The sequence below is a fragment of the Candoia aspera genome, chromosome 4 (genome assembly GCF_035149785.1).
Source record: "Candoia aspera isolate rCanAsp1 chromosome 4, rCanAsp1.hap2, whole genome shotgun sequence".
Classification (NCBI taxonomy): domain Eukaryota; kingdom Metazoa; phylum Chordata; class Lepidosauria; order Squamata; family Boidae; genus Candoia; species Candoia aspera.
This window is the reverse complement of record NC_086156.1, coordinates 111,556,981-111,575,652: the sequence shown is the minus strand read 5'-3', so window position 1 is coordinate 111,575,652 and position 18,672 is coordinate 111,556,981. Positions and strand designations below refer to the sequence as shown.

The following is an 18,672-nucleotide window of genomic DNA, read 5'->3' as shown; positions in this document are numbered from 1 at the left end:
GAGGAGGCGGACCAGTTACCCCCCCCCCATCACAAGATGGACTGTGCCATTGAACTGCTCCCTCATGTCCCATTACCTAAGCCAAAAATTTACCCAATGACACAAAAGGAATTGGCGGCGTTGCAGGACTTCCTCGATAAAAACCTGGCTCGGGGCTTCATCGAACCGGCAAACTCGCCGGTTGGAGCACCCGTTCTGTTCCGTGAGAAGAAGGATGGTACCCTAAGACTGTGTACAGACTATTGTGGGTTAAATTCAGCCTCCTTGGGAAACAAGTACCCCCTCCCCCTCATGAAAGACATGTTGGCACACTTGTCGACTGGAAACATTTTTTTCCAAACTTGACCTCCGCGAGGCGTATTACCGCATTTGCATCAGGGAGGGGGACGAATGGAAAACAGCTTTTAACTGTCCCTTGGGCTCCTTCCAGTATAAAGTACTGCCTTTTGGTCTTGCAGGGGCCCCGGGGGTTTTCATGCAACTAATTAATGAGGTTCTGCATGACTATTTGTTTAAAGGAGTACTGGTTTATCTGGACAATGTTCTGATATACTCCAAAACTGAGAGAGAACACGAAAGATTGGTAAGACAGGTTCTCACCAAGCTCTGGCACACTAAACTTTATGCTAAGCTTTCCAAGTGCGAATTCCATAAGTCGCGCCTGGATTACTTATGCTACAGGATATCAGATAAGGGCATTGAAATGGATCCTGCAAAGGTTCAGGCTGTTTTGAGCTGGGAGCGCCCACGCACCTGGCGCCAGCTCCAAAGTTTCCTGGGATTCGCAAATTTCTACAGATCCTTCACAAAAGGGTTTGCAGAGATTGCCCTGCCCTTGACTGATTTGTTGCGGACCAAAGGCATCGGGGAGATGTACAAGGTAAAAAACCCAGGGGCTGTGCTCAATTGGACTCCCGCCTGTCAGGCTGCTTTCGACCGGTTGAAAGCTCTCTTTACAGCGGAGCCAATTTTATCCTATCCCAACCCCAAATGGCCTTTTGTTGTTCAGGCTGATGCCTCTGATTTTTCAATTGGGGCTATCCTATTACAAAAGGATTCTGCTGGACTCTTGAAGCCCTGTGCCTATCTCTCCCGGAAATTTTCTGAGACAGAAAGGCACTGGCATGTCTGGGAAAAAGAGGCATTTGCAGTAAAAGTGGCACTGGAGGCTTGGCATCACCTTTTAGAAGGGGTGACTTGCCCTTTTGAGGTCTGGACAGACCACCGCAACCTCGAGGTGCTCCACATGCCCAGGCGCCTCAGCCCTAAGCAGATTCGCTGGGCTCAATTTTTCAGCCGTTTTAACTTTCAGCTGAAGTTTATTCCGGGGAAGAAGAATTTTTTGGCAGATGCACTTTCCTGACCGCCCCAGGACACAGAGCCTGTCTCCGATGTTGTGGGGACTGTGCTCTCTGAGTCTCAATTGGGTTTGGCCGCTGTCACCCGGAGCCGCGCTCGGGAACAGCCTCTCCCCCTTGCAAACGACTCCGGCGCAGCCCACTCCGGGCCGCAGGCAACCACAGTTGCTGGGTGGGTTGCATGCAGATTTTGCCCTCGCATTAAAGTCTGATCCCTGGCTCCTTGCTAACCCTGACAAGGTTTCCATGGAACAAGACCTCGCCTGGGTGGAGGGTCGTTTATACGTCCCTGACTCGCAATGATCAACTATCCTCAGCCGGTCTCATGACAGCAAACAGGCTGGTCATTTCGGGTTCCTCAAATCCCTCCACTTCACCCGATGCCAATTTTGGTGGCCCTCGCTGAGGAAGGATGTCAAAATGTATGTGGCATCCTGCCCTGTTTGCGCAATGTCTAAGCGACTGTCTGATAAATCCCAGGGGCTGCTGCAGCCTGTGGCTAACCCTTCACGCCCTTGGGATGAAATCTCTATGGATTTCATCATGGATTTACCGCCCAGTCAAAAGAAAACAGTCATTTGGGTAGTCAAAGACTACTTTTCCAAACAAGCTCATTTTGTCCCCTGTGCCTCTATCCCATCAGCACAACGGCTGGCGAAGCTCTTTTTGGTGCACGTGTACTGCCTTCACAGCTGCCCCTCTCGCTTGGTGACCGATAGGGGCACACAATTTACCTCACGGTTTTGGCGGGCTTTTTTGAAATTAATTGGCACCGAGCAAGCATTGTCAACCTCCTGGCATCTCCAGACTGACGGATCTACTGAGATCCTCAATGCCACCCTTGAACAATTCCTCCGCTCCTACATCAACTACCACCAGGTGGATTTGCTCCCTTTCGTGGAGGTTGCATACAATAATGCTGTGCATCAAAGCACGGGACAAACCCCCTTCAGGGTGGTGTCGGGTCGGGACTTCGTTCCCATTCCCGAGCTCCCACAGCCCCCATCTCCAGTAGTGGGGGCCTGTGATTGGGGCTCTAATCTCACAGACTCCTGGCCCATCATTAAGGATGATCTCAATGAGGCACAGACCTCATACAAACTTCAAGCTGACAAGCACAGGTGCCAACAGCCGCCTTTTCGAGTAGGGGACCTGGTTTATCTCTCCACTAAATTTATCAAGTCACTTCAGCCTTCCAAGAAACTGGCCCCCAAATTTATTGGCCCCTTTCAGGTTACACAAATTGTGAACCCGGTCACGGTGCGTTTGGATCTACCTCATAATTTGAAGTGGCTGCACCCTGTGTCCCACTGCAACTTACTCAAGCCAGCCAGTGACCCCTCCCGGTGGCATCCACGCGCTCCCCCCCTCCACCCGTCATGATCGATGGACAGCAGCACTTTGAAGTCAAGGAGGTTCTCAACTCCCGCAAGCTTCATGGCTCTCTCCAATACTTAGTGTGCTGGAAACACTTTCCCCATGCCGAGTGGGTCGCTGCCCGTGACATTCAGGCCCCCGAGCTAGTCCACAACTTCCATGTTGCATATCCCTCCAAGCCCTCGGCTTGATTTTCTTCAGGGGGGCGGTATGTCATGATCGCCGTTGCAATGTTTGCGACATTGTAATGGCTCGCATGACAAAGCGCGGATGCGTGTCAATGACTGGAGAGGTGCGGGCGATAAACTGGACAAAGAAGGTAATGGGTTTGGGAGATCTATTGAACAACAAGGTCTCATTGCCTGGTAATCAACCATTGATACCACTGTCAAAGAAATGATCAGGGTGAGGTTCGGAAGGGCGCGTCCGGGCTTTCGAGGAATATCGAGGTCTAATCGCCCGGTAATGGACCATTACCCCGCAGGAAGATAAACAGGGTGATGCCCGGGGCAAATGGGGCTGGACGACCTCTCACCTATCAAGCCTTGATGGCCTGTCACTCCATGGAGCTCGTGGGGCACACCCGGGGAGTGTGGGGGTGGAGCGCTGTTTGGCGCGAGACTATTTAATTCAACTTTTGGCGCGCTTCCCTCACTCTCAGCTTTCTACTGGTGTGCATTCTATTCTAAATAAAAGCCAGAGCTTAAACTTGATTTAGAGTCTGAGTCTTTTATTTGGTCTTAGGCATTCCTTACAATATTCCACTTCTGGCAGGTAAATATCTCTCAGTGTATTTGTTTTTCTTTATCCATTCAATCATGTCCAATTCTTAGTGACTGCCTGCAGTTTTCTTGGCAAGGTTTTTCAGAAGTGGTTGGCCATTGCCTCCTTCCTAGGGCCAAGAGATACTGACTGGCCCAAGGTCACCCATCGGGATTTGTGTCTAAGGTGGGACTAGAACTCCCAGTTCCCCAGTTTCTAGCCTGGTGCCTTAACCACTGCACTAAACTGGCTCTCCAGTGTATTTTAGGATCCTGTTTTTCATGTCTATTTTTATTCACTTTTCTCATTTCCTACTCCCCAAAATCTTCTACTTCAATAAAGCAAGCATCCATGGCCAGGAAATAAGCAAACAAACAAACAAAAGAAAAAAAAAAATCACCTCAGAAAGCCAAGTATTCCAAATGAGCAAAAATTGTGATTGAGAGAGAGAAGAGGAAAAGGAAATGAGCAATAACTCTTTCAAATGCTGAAGCACAAGAGAAGGGCCATAAGACTGGAGAAGAGCCAGGATTGTTCCAATGTTTCAGAAAGGGGGAAAAGAAGACCCAGGAAACTATAAGCCAATCAGCTTGACATCAATACCTAGGAAATTTGAAAATATAACTAATTAGTAGGTTTGCAATCACTTAGAAATGAACAGGGTGTTTACTAGAAGCCCTAATGAATCTATTAAAAAACAGGTCATGCCAGACAGACCTTATTGCTTTCTTTGATAATCTGACTAGATTAGGAGACCAGGAGAATGTAGATGAAGGAATAGATGGGATGTCCATAAAGCCTGTGCATGACACACATCTGTGAGAGATTTCTTACACCCCAGAAGAGAGGCTCAAGATTCAAACGGATATGGATAGACTTGAACGTTGGGCCCTACCAGAGGAAATCCAAGAAAGTGTTGTTCGGTAGTGAGAATCGTATGGTTCTGCACTTGGGCAGGAAAAACCAAATGCACAGGTAGAAGCTAAGTGGTACCCAGCTCAGCAGTAGTGATTCTGAGAAGGATCTGGGTGTTCTTGCAGACCACTGATCAAGCATGAGGCAGGAGAGTGCTATTAAACTAGAAAAGTAACAGCAAAGTCCTTAACCCAAATATATCTTGCCAGGGAAAAACTTAGCTACAGTATATGGTGTCAAGTTGTTGTTGTTTATTCGTTTAGTCGCTTCCAACTCTTCGTGACTTCATGGACCAGCCCACGCCAGAGCTTCCTGTCGGTCGTCAACACCCCCAGCTCCCCCAGGGACGAGTCCGTCACCTCTAGAATATCATCCATCCATCTTGCCCTTGGTCGGCCCCTCTTCCTTTTGCCTTCCACTCTCCCTAGCATCAGCATCTTCTCCAGGGTGTCCTGTCTTCTCATTATGTGGCCAAAGTATTTCAGTGTCAAGTTAGGCAAGTAAAATTACTCTGTCCTCAAAAACCCATTTCCAAGGAAAATAAACTGTCAGTTCAGCGAGAGAAAAGAAAAAAATTAAACAGGAAGGAACGCAGATGTGGACATTGATAAGTTAGTTGAAACATTGGGAATGCATGGAACAGTATAAGTAATTAAGTCCCAAGAAAGAAATTCTGTTCATGGAATTCGGCCTTTTTGTTCTTTGAAAGCCCCCATTCTCTCCATTGTCCACCCCACTGGCCTCACTAGGTATGTGATGTGCTATAGCCAATCCAATGCCTTGTTGCTCTACCATGGTGTTCCTCATGTCACTCACTCTACGAGAGTGAAAGTTGGACTTTAAGGAAGCAGGATAGGTAGCATATTGACGCCCTTGAACTTGGTGTCGAGGAAGACTCCTGAGAATACCTGGGACAGCCCAGGAAACAAACAAATGGTTTATCTAACAAATCAACCCAGAGTTTTCATTTGAGGCACAAATGACCAGGTTCAAATTATCCTACTTTGGACACATTATGAGAAGACCCAGCATTCTGGAGAAGTCTATAATGCTGGGAAATGTGGAAGAAAAGAGAAGGCAATGACCAGCAGCAAGGAGGATGGACTCAGTTACAATGGCGATTGATGTCCTGTTAAGTGAAAGACAAGGTTAGGGGTACCATCTTGCTCTACCAGCCCCTTCTGCACTCCCATTTGCACACATCTTCAATGAGAGATTGTCACCTCCCACCCACACTTTAGCTCTGCCTTTGCCTCCTGTCTATAAACCAACTTGTGCTTCCATGCTGCTGTGTCCTGGATAACACTTTAAACATATTTCCGGGAGAATTCTCCTGCATTATCAATCTCATTTTAAAAAATCCACACTGAATCATCCTGGGAAGCAGTTTTGAATGAAGAAATTTCTCCATTTGGCTTCAGATTTACTTCCTCTTGACTAGTTCTCATACAAAATATGTTTGGCAAGTAACCAAGGGTTTTTCATTTGCTCATGGCCTCTCTCTTACAGCTCTCTCTCTCTGTATCTCCATTTCTCTGTGTGTGTTTGTGTATGCTTTTCAGGAGAGTAACTGTTTAATGATGCTTTTGTATGATTCTTACGAATGCAAATGTACCAATTCAAAACGCTGGTTAATGGGTGAACTTGGAGTGCTGCTCTGAGCAACGGCAGGTTTTTGCCAGGCTTCAGACTCACTTCCTCCCACTGTGTCTCTTGCACAGTAATAGACTGCCAAGTCCTCCAGCTTCAGGCTGTTCATTTGCAGATAGAGTTGGCTTTTGGAGTTGTCCCTGGAGATGGTGAAGCGTCCCTTGACTTTGTCCGAGTAAATAGTACCAGAACCTGGAGTTATGTATGCCACCCATTCCAGTCCTTTTCCAGGGGCCTGTCTCACCCAGTACATGTCATTGCTGCTGAAGGTGAACCCGGAGGCTTGGCAGGAGAGACGGAGGGACTCTCCAGGTCTTCTCACATCCCCTCCAGACTCCACCAACTGGGCCTCTGATTCAACACCTAGAAAGAAACATTTTTTAATAAGGCCTCCTGCAGGTAAACACAAAACAAGGAGGAAAAACCCCTCTGTCTGGAGGGGAAAATAATACCTCTGAGCACTGCTAATAACAACATGAGGTTGAGCCAGGGTGTCATTTTTGCTTGCTCTAAAGATCGGAGGATTCCTACTGATGGGAAAACATTCAGACAAGCACTCAAACTTCCTGTTCTTGAGTGTAGCAGGAGAGCAGGATGATATGGCTGCTTTGAACAGGAAGCTGTCACTAAATTTACATAGCCCTCAGCATAAAAGAGCAAAGGGCTCCTTTGATCTTCTAGAGCTTCTTCAACTGATATTTTAGACATGGTCTTCGAATGCTGAACAAGGCCCAACACCAGTCAAGGCAGATTTTTTTTTCATCTTTAGGAAATATATGAAGCAGCAGGTTAATCTTATAGGAAGTAAAACCATGTCTTGCCACATTAGATATCATACGGCTCAGTGCTTTGACTTTCCCCATTTCCTTGAGCCTATATTACACACATGAGATTTAGCTGACGAACAAATCCTTAGCCCATCAAGATAATATACTCAAGTTGTTATACCTATGAGGGGCACATTTTCAAGAGAGAAAGTAAAACATAGTCCTGCAAAAACTCCAGCTGAGAAAAGTGTTTCAAGAATCCAAACTCAAAACTAGCATGCAGAAACACTCGTACATAATTAATTAACAGCTACATGAGAGATAGAGTGGCAGGGCATATGATGGTTGACCCATTATTGATAAGCTACCATGGTTTGTCAAAGCAATCAGGGTTAATTTGATACAGGCTAAGCAACAAGGGTGATTTCCAAAGAGAGATATTGCATCTTTGCAGGTCACAGAGTAACTCCCTGCCTGTCTCCGTAGCCAACGGGATTCTGTGGACCAATACTGACCCCCGGGCTGAGCTCCAGAAGATTGAAGCAGGTCCAGTGAGGAAGCAAACCTGCTCTTTCATTTCCCCATCAGAAATAGACTTGGGACTGTTACTGGCCTGGAGGGTTTGGAGACGGGTGATCTTCTTCTTTCTGACAATCTAATAGAGTCATCAGGCCTCTGGAAGGAAAGACTCAAGGCTGTTGATCTGAGTTTTCCTTCCTCATGGATGGTTTCTATGGGACTTTAACAGGACTGCAGCGAGACAAAAGAGGAACCTTCGCTGAAGGCACAGGGAAGAGAGAAAAGAACGTGTGTTGGAAAGCTAAAGCAACCAGTTGTGTGTGGAGGAGGTGAGACCAAAACAGTTGGTGGAGTGAGTAAAGAGGTTTGGAAGCTACTACAGCTGAGCAAGGAGTAGCAGAGCCTCACAAACCTTCCAAAGAGGCAGAGTAGCCAGGAACAAGTAATTGTTTTCTCCCTCCTAGAAACTGGTAAGGACTGAGTGATGGAGAAGCAACACAATAAAAGGGAGCAACTGAACTATACTAGTGAAGTATAAAGGCTAGAAGACAGAAGATCATACGGGCCTAAGATCATAATGCCCTAAGAGGACATTAAGTCCTGAGTAAAAGGAACAGAGTGTGCACTCCATAAAGGGTAGGGCTAGGGAAAGAACTGTGGCAATACTGCCTTTATTGCTAGAAAAGACGGGCAGTTGAACAACACAGGGAAAAAACAAAACCTGTAAGTTTGTCAAGTCGTGTCACTTTTCACTTATCACCATATCATTGTCACTTATAAATTTAATGCGGCACAGATAAGTAGATCAGATGTGTGTCTCTGTATATAAAGATATCTATATCTATATCTATATCTATAAATACACTTTATATATAATAAAAAGACCTATCGGCCAACCTCCAAAGAGATGGGAAGATCCAATAGTCAAGGACTTTGGCTCAACCTGGAGAAGAAAAGCCAGGATTTGAGATGAATGGAAAGCAAGTTGCAATCAGCAGGACTCTGTCCGGCGACAGTCTGGTCAATCAAAATGATATGTGTGTGTGTGTGTGTATGTATATAATATCAAAGGAAAGTGTTCAGCCTCTTGGTCTGTGGTTTGTACCATAACCTTTTATATATAATGTTTATTTAGGATTTTAATTACAATTGTAAAATCTAATACAAATTAAAAGAAAGAAAAATAGGGAAAAAAGAGTGAAAGGTGCAAAAGAAGAAAAGAAGAACATAGAAAATAGAAAAAAAGAAAGAAATGTAAATATATGGACAAAGGTTCACCATCTTGACCATTCTTCCCCTATTACCTAAAACTCCTCCAAAGACAATCTAGTGATCTTCTTGGTTCTATCCTCCCCCCTTATCTCTTCCCTTTCTTCTACATCCTTCAATTTTCCCAAGCACCATCATGTTTTTCTAGTCTATCCTCATCACAAGAATGGCCATCAGATTGGAAAAAATCAACTTATATCCCCATACCAAAAAAGGGAAACACTAAAGAATGTTCAAACTATCGAACAGTGGCACTCATTTCACATGCCAGTAAGGTAATGCTCAAGCTCCTGCAAGGTAGACTTCAGCAGTTCATGGAGCGAGAATTGCCAGATGCACAAGCTGGGTTTAGAAAAGGCAGAGGAACTAGGGACCAAATTGCCAATATCCGCTGGATAATGGGAAAAGCCAGGGAGTTTCAGAAAAACATCTATTTCTGTTTCATTGACTATTCTAAAGCCTTTGACTGTGTGGACCATAACAAATTGTGGCAAGTTCTTAGTGGTATGGGGATACCAAGTCATCTTGTCTGCCTCCTGAAGAATCTGTATAACAACCAAGTAGCAACAGTAAGAACAGACCATGGAACAACGGACTGGTTTAAGATTGGGAAAGGAGTACGGCAGGGCTGTATACTCTCACCCTACCTATTCAACTTGTACGCAGAACACATTATGCGACATTCTGGGCTTGAGGAATCCAAGGCTGGAGTTAAAATTGCTGGAAGAAACATTAACAATCTCAGATATGCAGATGATACCACTTTGATGGCTGAAAGCGAAGAGGAACTGAGGAGCCTTATGATGAAGGTGAAAGAAGAAAGTGCAAAAGCTGGCTTGCAGCTAAACCTCAAAAAAACCAAGATTATGGCAACCAGCTTGATTGATAACTGGCAAATAGAGGGAGAAAATGTAGAAGCAGTGAAAGACTTTGTATTTCTAGGTGCGAAGATTACTGCAGATGCTGACTGTAGTCAGGAAATCAGAAGATGCTTAATCCTTGGGAGAAGAGCAATGACAAATCTCGATAAAATAGTTAAGAGCAGAGACATCACACTGACAACAAAGGTCCATATACATAAGCAATGGTGTTCCCCATAGTAACATATGGCTGCGAGAGCTGGACCATAAGGAAGGCTGAGAGAAGGAAGATCGATGCTTTTGAACTGTGGTGTTGGAGGAAAATTCTGAGAGTGCCTTGGACTGCAAGAAGATCAAACCAGTCCATCCTCCGGGAAATAAAGCCAGACTGCTCACTTGAGGGAATGATATTAAAGGCAAAACTGAAATACTTTGGCCACATAATGAGAAGACAGGACACCCTGGAGAAGGTGCTGATGCTAGGGAGAGTGGAGGGCAAAAGGAAGAGGGGTCAACCAAGGGCAAGGTGGATGGATGATATTCTAGAGGTGATGGATTCGTCCCTGGGGGAGCTGGGGTTGGTGACGACTGACAGGAAGCTCTGGCGTGGGCTGGTCCATGAAGTCACAAAGAGTCAGAAGTGACTGAATGAATAAACAACAAATCATCATCACATTCCCCAAATCTATGAGTTTCTCCTTGTTGATCCACTTAGGAAAATGGAAACATCAGTGTAGAGTTCTTGATTGCAAACAATTTCCTCTCATTTCTTTACATGGAAATGGCCATCAGTCACATCTGGAGGAAGCTAAATCAGCTTGTTGTTTCTGACTCAGCCCGGCTGAGCAATGGACTATCAGTCTGGTCTTTTCCTTCCCCTTTCAATAGACTGCATCTGAACTGCCTTGTGGAGTTTCCATAAGCAAAAGAGTTTTTTGCCTTCCTTCTTCTCACTATGCAGGTGGCTCTCTTACACAGAAATACACAGCAGAGTCTTCAGGTTTGAGGTAGTTCATTTGCAGATAGATCATGTTGGAGGCATCTCTCCTGGAGATGGTGAAGTGCCCTCTCACCGAATCAGCATAGTACCCAGGGCTTTGATCACCCGTGTTGTCTACCCATGCAACCCATTCCAGTCCTTTCCCAGGAGCTTGTCTCACCCAGTGCATTTCATCTCTCCTGAATGTGGACCCAGAGTACTGGCAGGAGAGGTGGAGGGAGTCCCCAGGTCTTTTTGTGTCATCTCTAGATTCCAGCAATTGGACCTCCAGCCAGATACCTGGACAAAAAAAAAATAGTATAACATTCCATCTCTTCATATTACTTAACAGACAGATGCCATCTTTTTATTCCCCCAGTTCATGGGTGATGGTGATCATCAGATGCCTCTGAATTGTATACAGGCTTAGAACATCCCCAGATTTTGCAGTCAAAATCTGGCAGGCAAGTTGCCAATGTGTTGGCTTTTTGTTTGCAACGTTGACGGTGCCAATGGAAGTGAGAAGCCACTAAGATTCAATCCACTTCCATTCCTGGTATTGATGTCCCCAAATCTGTCTGAAAATCATCTGCAAGTTTGTCAGTGAAATTCACCCATCTGGACACCCAAGTGTTTTCAATTTTTCTAGTTTGCTCCCCCACTTCAATTTCCAGCCTTAAATCTCCCCACCAGTGGAAAAGGGGACAAACGATTAAGATCAGCCACTTTCTGCAATGCCCTCACTGCAGCCATATCTGAAGGTCGGGAGATCATCTTACAACCCCGAGCCATCAGATGTTGCCCATCCCTACTTCTATATATCCTAAACAGGAATGATTACCTCTAAAGAGAGTTTGAAAGAAAGCTAATTGCAGCCAAATGATCATTTTTCCGTTCCTCTCACTCTGTAAAAAAACCCACAGTGTTGTTTCTCTGTTGGTAGAAGGATGGATGCAAAGTTTTAAAAAACAACTGTCTCCATATTTGCATAAACCTGAAGATAAAGGACCAAGCAAAACCATTCAGAGTTACTCATCAGAAAGGGGTAGATTTGAGAAAACCCAGAAAGCACTTTTGGCTCAAGGACGTGGTGTTTTCATAGACACATAACCTATTGTTTCACCTGGGAAATAGTCCAGACATGCCCGTATTTCTGGATTCTTTCATCATTGCTTCAAATATCTACAGAACTTTATTGAACCAGTACTTGGGGGCAGTCAGATGACTGTGTCAGATGGCACAGCCTCTCATCTCATCCTTAGATAAATGGGAAACATCTGTAGCCACAGCACTGTTCATCCTTGTGAAACTCAGGAAACATATGGAATGATCCACTTCTGAAAGGCCCTCTTTAAGTCTCCAGACATTTGTTCCATGCATTGTCAGCCTTACAAGGTGGACCAGACAGGAAACACGATCAGATGAGCTAATTCTACTTTATTGTAAGGCTACGTTAACAGGGTTTTGCAAGTCTGAAAGTACTTCTCTCTCCCCATCCCCTTTACAGCCCAAAACTAGGGAGGGTTCCTTCCGAGCCTCTTGCCCCACCCACATTCCTGCTGTGGGCTAAGCTGATTTTTATCGGACTATTCCCTTGGCTGTGTCTCGTTGTGTCTCCCAAGGTCATTCCCGCATACCATTACATGCATATAAATGATAAAGGCAGTCTTGATTCAAGATCCTTTCCTCTGAAATTCATCCTCCATGTAATTTCCTTGGCAGTATTGGAGAAGTAGTTTGCCTTCTTCCAGAATATCTTTTCAAATCTTCAGTCTAGTCAATAACCTTGGACTTCCTATATAGTCCTCCATCCACGTACTATTCAATATCAGTCTCTGAGCAAAGCTCCACCTCTAGGTTTTTAACGTTCTTATTTTAAAAGCAAGTGTATATCTTGCTGAGCCAAGATTGGTGTTCCACAAAACTTCATACTTTTCCTCTACTGTTCTGTTCTGACTGATGAATCCCAACTTCTTCTGAATCTCTTGGGAGAGCTGTTTTGAATAACAGTTTTTCCCTGGTTTCAAGTGAGCTTCCTCATGCTCTGTAATTTGCATAATACTATTTTGCGGTGTCCTCAGGCATCAGGATATTCCTTTTCAGACGCAGCTGGCTGAATTGTCCTTGGAAAGGACAAATCATCCCTTCACTGTGTAGCAAATGTATTCATATATGTCATACCTTCTAAGGCTTTTCAAAAGTTTGCTGCACCGATCTCATACAGTAGGTATTGAAGGTGGTCTGTTTCTGCTTTTACTGTGTACTGTCTAGATGAGCAAGGGAAACAATATGCATGTACAACTACTGTGCTACTCTTTCAGTCAACTATTGATTGATTGATTGATTGATTGATTGATTATGTGCCATCAATTCCTATTTTTACTGCTAGCAACCGCATAGGTAGATTTTCTCTATGACAATCTGTTCCTAACTTGGTCCTTCAGGTCTTCCAATGGTACATTCATCGCCACTCTAACTGAGTCTGTCCACCCTGCTGCTGATCATCCTCTTCTTCTCTTTCCTTCTAACTTTCCCAGCATTAGAGCCTTAGAGCCTTTTTCAGCAATCCAGTCAACTATGGCACTATAAGTTATTAATCTTCCCATTAGGCTAATCAGATGAGGATAACATTCTATTCTTAATAGCAGATAGATCTTTAGAAATATTCAGAAGCCTCCCAGATACGATAGTTGTGAGAAATTTGGGGTTTAACACTGACAACGTCTGCTGGGTGGTTTATTTTTATCCAGAAGTTTCACATTTCTTTTAATTTTATTCTCTGTTTGATCTCACTGTATTATAATGTGTTTGCCATTTTGATCTTTGACCGTGAATATACTTTTAACTTAATAACTAAGCCTCTGGCTTCAACTTCAGTAGCTACTATGTGAGATTGGTGCAGTAAATGAAATCATTCTTCTGTGTGGGTCAGAAAGGATAATAAAAAAAAAATATTTCTAGAGTGAAAAGGGATTGTATCTGTGGGTTTAGCATTCAGAGAGAGAACATACATGCACACACACACACACACACACATATATATATATATATTCATTCATTTGTTCATTCATTCATTCATTCAATACAGTAAACATGAACAAAGAGATAGAAAGTAAAAAAAAAAAGGAATGAAAAAAGAAAACATAGAATTATGCCTTCTACCCTTCTCTTTGTCAAGTAAGTATCGTCTTAACCTTTTCCACATCCTCTTTGTCCTTTTTTAGCGAAATCCTAATCCGAAATCCTGAAGTCATCAATTCAATCTTTTCTTCTTTCAACAAAAAGCCCATATAAGGTTTCCAGTCTTTCAAAAAGATCTTTGTCTCTTTTTTTTTTCTCTGACCAAGCTGAGTTCAGTTAATTTTATAATCCAGCCTTCAACTCTAGGTATTTCATTGCTTTTCCAACTTTTTGCATACAATAATCTTGCTGCAGTTGAGAATATACTGTACATGCCTTTAAACATAAAGATGTCCTAGATTTACATACTTCACAGGAAAAAAGAGCATCCAGGCTCTTCAGTCATCTCGATTTGGGGACAACAAACAGATGGTTGGAATATCTACTGGCATGAATTATGGAAAAGAATTAAGAAATAAGAATGCATGATCCATATTTAAGTAGAGATGAGATGTTGGAACAGGGAGAATTCCAGTGGCAGAAGAGCAGTCCAGAATACAGAAAATGAGTTAGAGTTAGAGATTTTTATACACATTTCTGTATATTTTTATACACATTTCTGTATATTTTTATACACATTTCTGTATATTTTTATACACATTTTCTACTGCTCTCTACATGTAAATTCTTTGCATTGGAACATTAATAGCATTAGTAGTAGTAAATGTAGGAAGGATAACCATATTTTAATCATTACTTGACTCGGCATTTCTGGTATAGTACCATCACTGTCTTGCCTTCATCTTGAAATTTCTCAAGGGTAAAAAGAAAATCTCAAGGCATTCTCTGTGATGACTTCCTTTTCTGCTTGGTTTCACTGTGGGTAACATGGACAGTAATACAGGGCTGAGTCTGCAACTGTCAGGGACTTCAGCATTAGATGATATTCATTGCAGGAGGCATCAGCAGTCAAGGTTGCTCTGGTTTGGTGGGACGGGGCATACTTTGCCCTCCAGTTACTATTGTCCCAGTTTATCTGGTCCACCCATTCTAACCCTTTCCCTGGAGCCTGGCGGATCCAATGCCAGTATGTGTCCATGAAAGAGTCCCCCATGACTCTGCATGTTAACCTGAAGGATCCCCCAGGTGCAATTATTCCTGGTCCAGCTTCTATGAATTCCACACTGCAATGGACACCTAGGTTAATGACATTGCAGGAATTAGTTCACATTTTTTAAAAAGGTTTGTTTCATTGTTCATCTCCAAGATGCTGTCATGTCCCCCATTGCGATGTATACATACATCAGAACGGGGAACATGCTGTTCTGGTGAAGGGGAGGGGGGAGGAAAGAATCAGTGCTAATCCCATAAGCACTGAAAGACAATACAGATAAAGGACAAAGGAGCCATACCTTTGCCCTGACCCGGGAAGCCATCATCCTATCTCCCTGACATCTCTGCATTACCACGGGGGACACACCTGCTCTGGACACAGGAAGAGGACAGAGGTAATCAGCGCTAATCCCCCTGATCGCCCATCGAGACTCCGGAATCGCCCCCTGATCGCCCATCGAGACTCCGGGTTCACTGTCGGTCAGGACTTTGGGACAATGGGGGGTGGGGAAGGATCAGGTCCGCACCGTGGGTATTTACCGGCTACCTCGCACACCATGTGCTCATTCCCGTCTTTCTCCGTGTCTGCATTCTATTCTTAATAAACCAGATATCCTTAGCCCTGGCTGGTGAGTCTGTGTTTTTTCTGAATAAGGCAACCATCACAGATGCTCACACACTGGAGCTGCCGCTAAAGAAAGAAAAAGGAAGGGGAGTTTCGTTATACAGGAAAAGAAGCTCCTTCCTTTAGGGCAATGGTGCGTTTGGGTTAGCTGAAGATCCTGGGCCCCTCTTTCTTCTTGTAGTTATCCAAATGGACAAAAGATTTGCATCTGTTTTCCATCAAAGGTGAGAATCCTTTAAAAGAGAAGTTGAAGAAAAGTTAGTTCAGGAGAAAAACTTAAGGAGGGTTCTTCATCTTCTACAAAACTGATGATCCAATCAAGACAGTTGTTCAGTAGGAAAATCTGCACCACATTTCTTGAATTCCTTGTGTTGAATAATAGCTTCTGGCTTGAAATCAAGTGTTCACTTAACTGTAAATTCTGGAAGAATCTGCAATGAACTAGGCTGAACCAAAATTCTAAGTAATAGATTGTGGTGTACAAAATATGCTGTGTTTAGCAACCATATTCAGCCCAAACTGAACAAACTATAAAATGATTTAGATGAATGCATGAATTGGGTTGACCTACAAATGCTTGGCTCGGCACTCATGCCTTAAACTGTTGGCTAACAGACAAGAGTTTAATTTTTGAGAACCAAAAGGCCATTCTTGGTCCTACCTCTGGCCAATTAAAGTGCATGTTGATACTGCATTTTTAATGTGCTGCAGCAATTATCAACACCTGGCTGATCTTAGCTTATCTCCAGAAAAGCTAAATTGGGTTGGACCTGTTTAGAACTTGAATGAGAAACCAGCAGGAAATCCTAGGATTGTAGCTCAGGCTAGAAAGTTGGAAGAAAACTGTCCTGCCTCAGCCATAAAGACAGCAGGGTTACCTTGGGCCAGTCCCTCTCTCTCAGCCCTAGGAAGAAGGAGGCAAGGGCAAACCACTTCCAAAAAACCTTGCTGAGAAAACTGCAAGGACTTGTCCAGACAGTCTCCAAGAATTGGACACAATTGAACATGTATATCCCACTGCAATTCTATATAGCCTCTTGGCAGTTCACAATATGAAAAAAAGAACAATAAATGGCAATACAACATACAAAAATTGACAGTGAAAAATACAGAAATGCATTCCAGATAACATCTGTTTTTAGCCCCCAAGCACCCTCCAGCAATGTTCCATTTTCACAAGCTTCCAGGTGGTGATCAGAGCTGGGATGAAACATACTTCTTGCAGGAGACCACTCCAGTGGGTCATTCTGATGACGGAAAAGGAGTGCCTCCAGCCCTCAACCCCCTCTGCCCTCCCCAGAGTGAGGGACAACCAGCTGCTTCTCCTGACATGATCAAAGGGGTCAGGCCAATTCCAGTGGAGAGATGCATCCTTGAAAGTCACCTAGTGCCAGGCCAAAGGATTTCATAGGTTGGAGCCAGCATGTTAAATTGCCCTTAGAAGTTAATCAGAAGCCAATGCGGGGTCTGCAAAATTGGTGTAATATGTGCCCACTGGGAAGCACATTGCAATTAACTGGAATCAGCTACTGAGGAAAGAACAAAACCTTTCTAAACAGTGCCCCCAATACCTAATGCCACAGTCTCTCTCTCTCTCTCTCTCTCTCTCTTAGCTGTTAGCAGTCTCTGTGTAAGGTTTTCCCCAATGTACCTGCTCGTTCCATGCAGCGATATTTTTTATGCATGTTTCTGCCATCCCCAACCACAGTTGTGAATGAACAAAGAGGACAGGTATTGAACCAAGAGGGAGGAACTGTTTTAAACATGTCAAGCTTGGTCTGCAAATTTAAAAAAAAAAAAAAAGTGGGGGGAGGAATTATGTCTCAGAGCTAAAGAAAGAGTTATGAGAAAGTCTCTTGGGAAAAGATGCTCTTCAGGGACCTGTTGAGTGATAATTCTGAAGCAGCAGAGGAAATCATCAGCCTCGCAGCTGAAACCACATTTTTATTTGTCTCAGTGAGAATGCCAGTTTGTCAAACACTGCTGCCCTCCTGTGCAAAGCAGGTGGAAGAGAGCCATCAGGCTCAGGGTCTGAAGAAATGTCATTATATAGATAAGGAAAGAGGGCTGGGGACAATGATTCTGATCTCCAGGAGTTCTCCAGAGTTTCCAGACTGAATGGGATGAGTCCAATAGCCCCACCTCAGATACTGCAAAAATAAAAATGAGAAACAAATAATAAATTCAGTAATGTAAGCTACCAAGAATCTATGCACTGTGGTGGAGTAGAAATCTGGAAAGCAAGTAAGCAAGCAAGCAAATAAATAAATAAATTCTTCTTCTTCATTTAGCTCTTTTCTATCCTCAATGGTATGCCTGATAGGAGCACAGCTTCCATCTTAGCTGGAATGGTTTGGCTAAAGATACAGTATATCCACATCCTGCCACACATTTTTGGACAGGTGTCGTAAAATCCAGCACACATATTCCAAGTGTCATGGTCTGTGCAAAGATTATCCTTTTAATACATTTTATGTGTAGAAAAGCTACCATTTTGATTCAAGGGTCTTAGAGAATGGCTTGGTCCTCCATAGATACTGTATCTATCCTGAATAAGATTTATCTATATGGTTGCTAAGAGTAGGCACCAACTTGATGGCATATAACCAACCATCATTTGTCATCATGTTTTTCAACATGAGAAGGGATGAAAGATGCGAAGGGACAAGCATCCATCACATGTATAGGTATTGTCTAGAAATGTAATACTTTGGAAGACTTAAAACAGAAAATTGATTAGAATAACTCTTATTAGACCTTGTGGTTGTATCATTCAGTATGAGATACCTCACGAGAATGAAGAAACCCATCTACTCCAAAACATTAGCATTTCAAACATGAGCAAATTTGTTCCATTCTCCATCTGCTCAACTTATGCAATATATTTATTCTTGGGCACTACCCTCCATAAAGATTCATTTTGTAAATATTTAATACATTTAATTGATAAAAATGTAATATAATATTACACACAGACACACACACACTCATATCTATTTCTTAAGAATTAGGAGATACTCATTGTCTCAGATGTAATGTGTAGTTCAGCCCTGATGAAACTTATGATGTAGAATTCTGTACAGTGACTGATCAGATTCTTTTCAGTCCTACCATCTCATGTCCATACTGTCCTGGTTTGAAATCCAATGTACATCTGAACATACCAAGGAGGAATGGGAAGAGAGAAGGTTGAATTAACTCTCAGGACTTGTAATCAGCCCAGCCTCCAGAGCACTTTATCACTTAATCCTTGTCCTTGAGAATGATGCTGCAGCCAGTTCTTGAGAAAACTGTGCAAATAGGAAAAAGGAAACAAAAGAAAAAGAAAGAAGAAGCAAAAAAACATGTTATATACTGT

The 18,672-nt window shown here is 43.4% G+C and overlaps 1 protein-coding gene across 1 annotated transcript; it reads right to left on the bottom strand.

The window, feature by feature from the left end:
• Positions 1-6,126: 6,126 nt before the first annotated feature.
• On the bottom strand, positions 6,127-16,978 carry LOC134497118 (immunoglobulin alpha-2 heavy chain-like; the record flags this gene model as incomplete). Its single annotated transcript, XM_063302829.1, has 3 exons — positions 16,966-16,978; positions 14,465-14,773; positions 6,127-6,425 (listed from the first exon to the last, which is right to left on the bottom strand). Coding segments are annotated over exons 1-3 (621 nt in total), but the record flags the coding sequence as incomplete, so codon positions are not given.
• Positions 16,979-18,672: the final 1,694 nt, after the last annotated feature.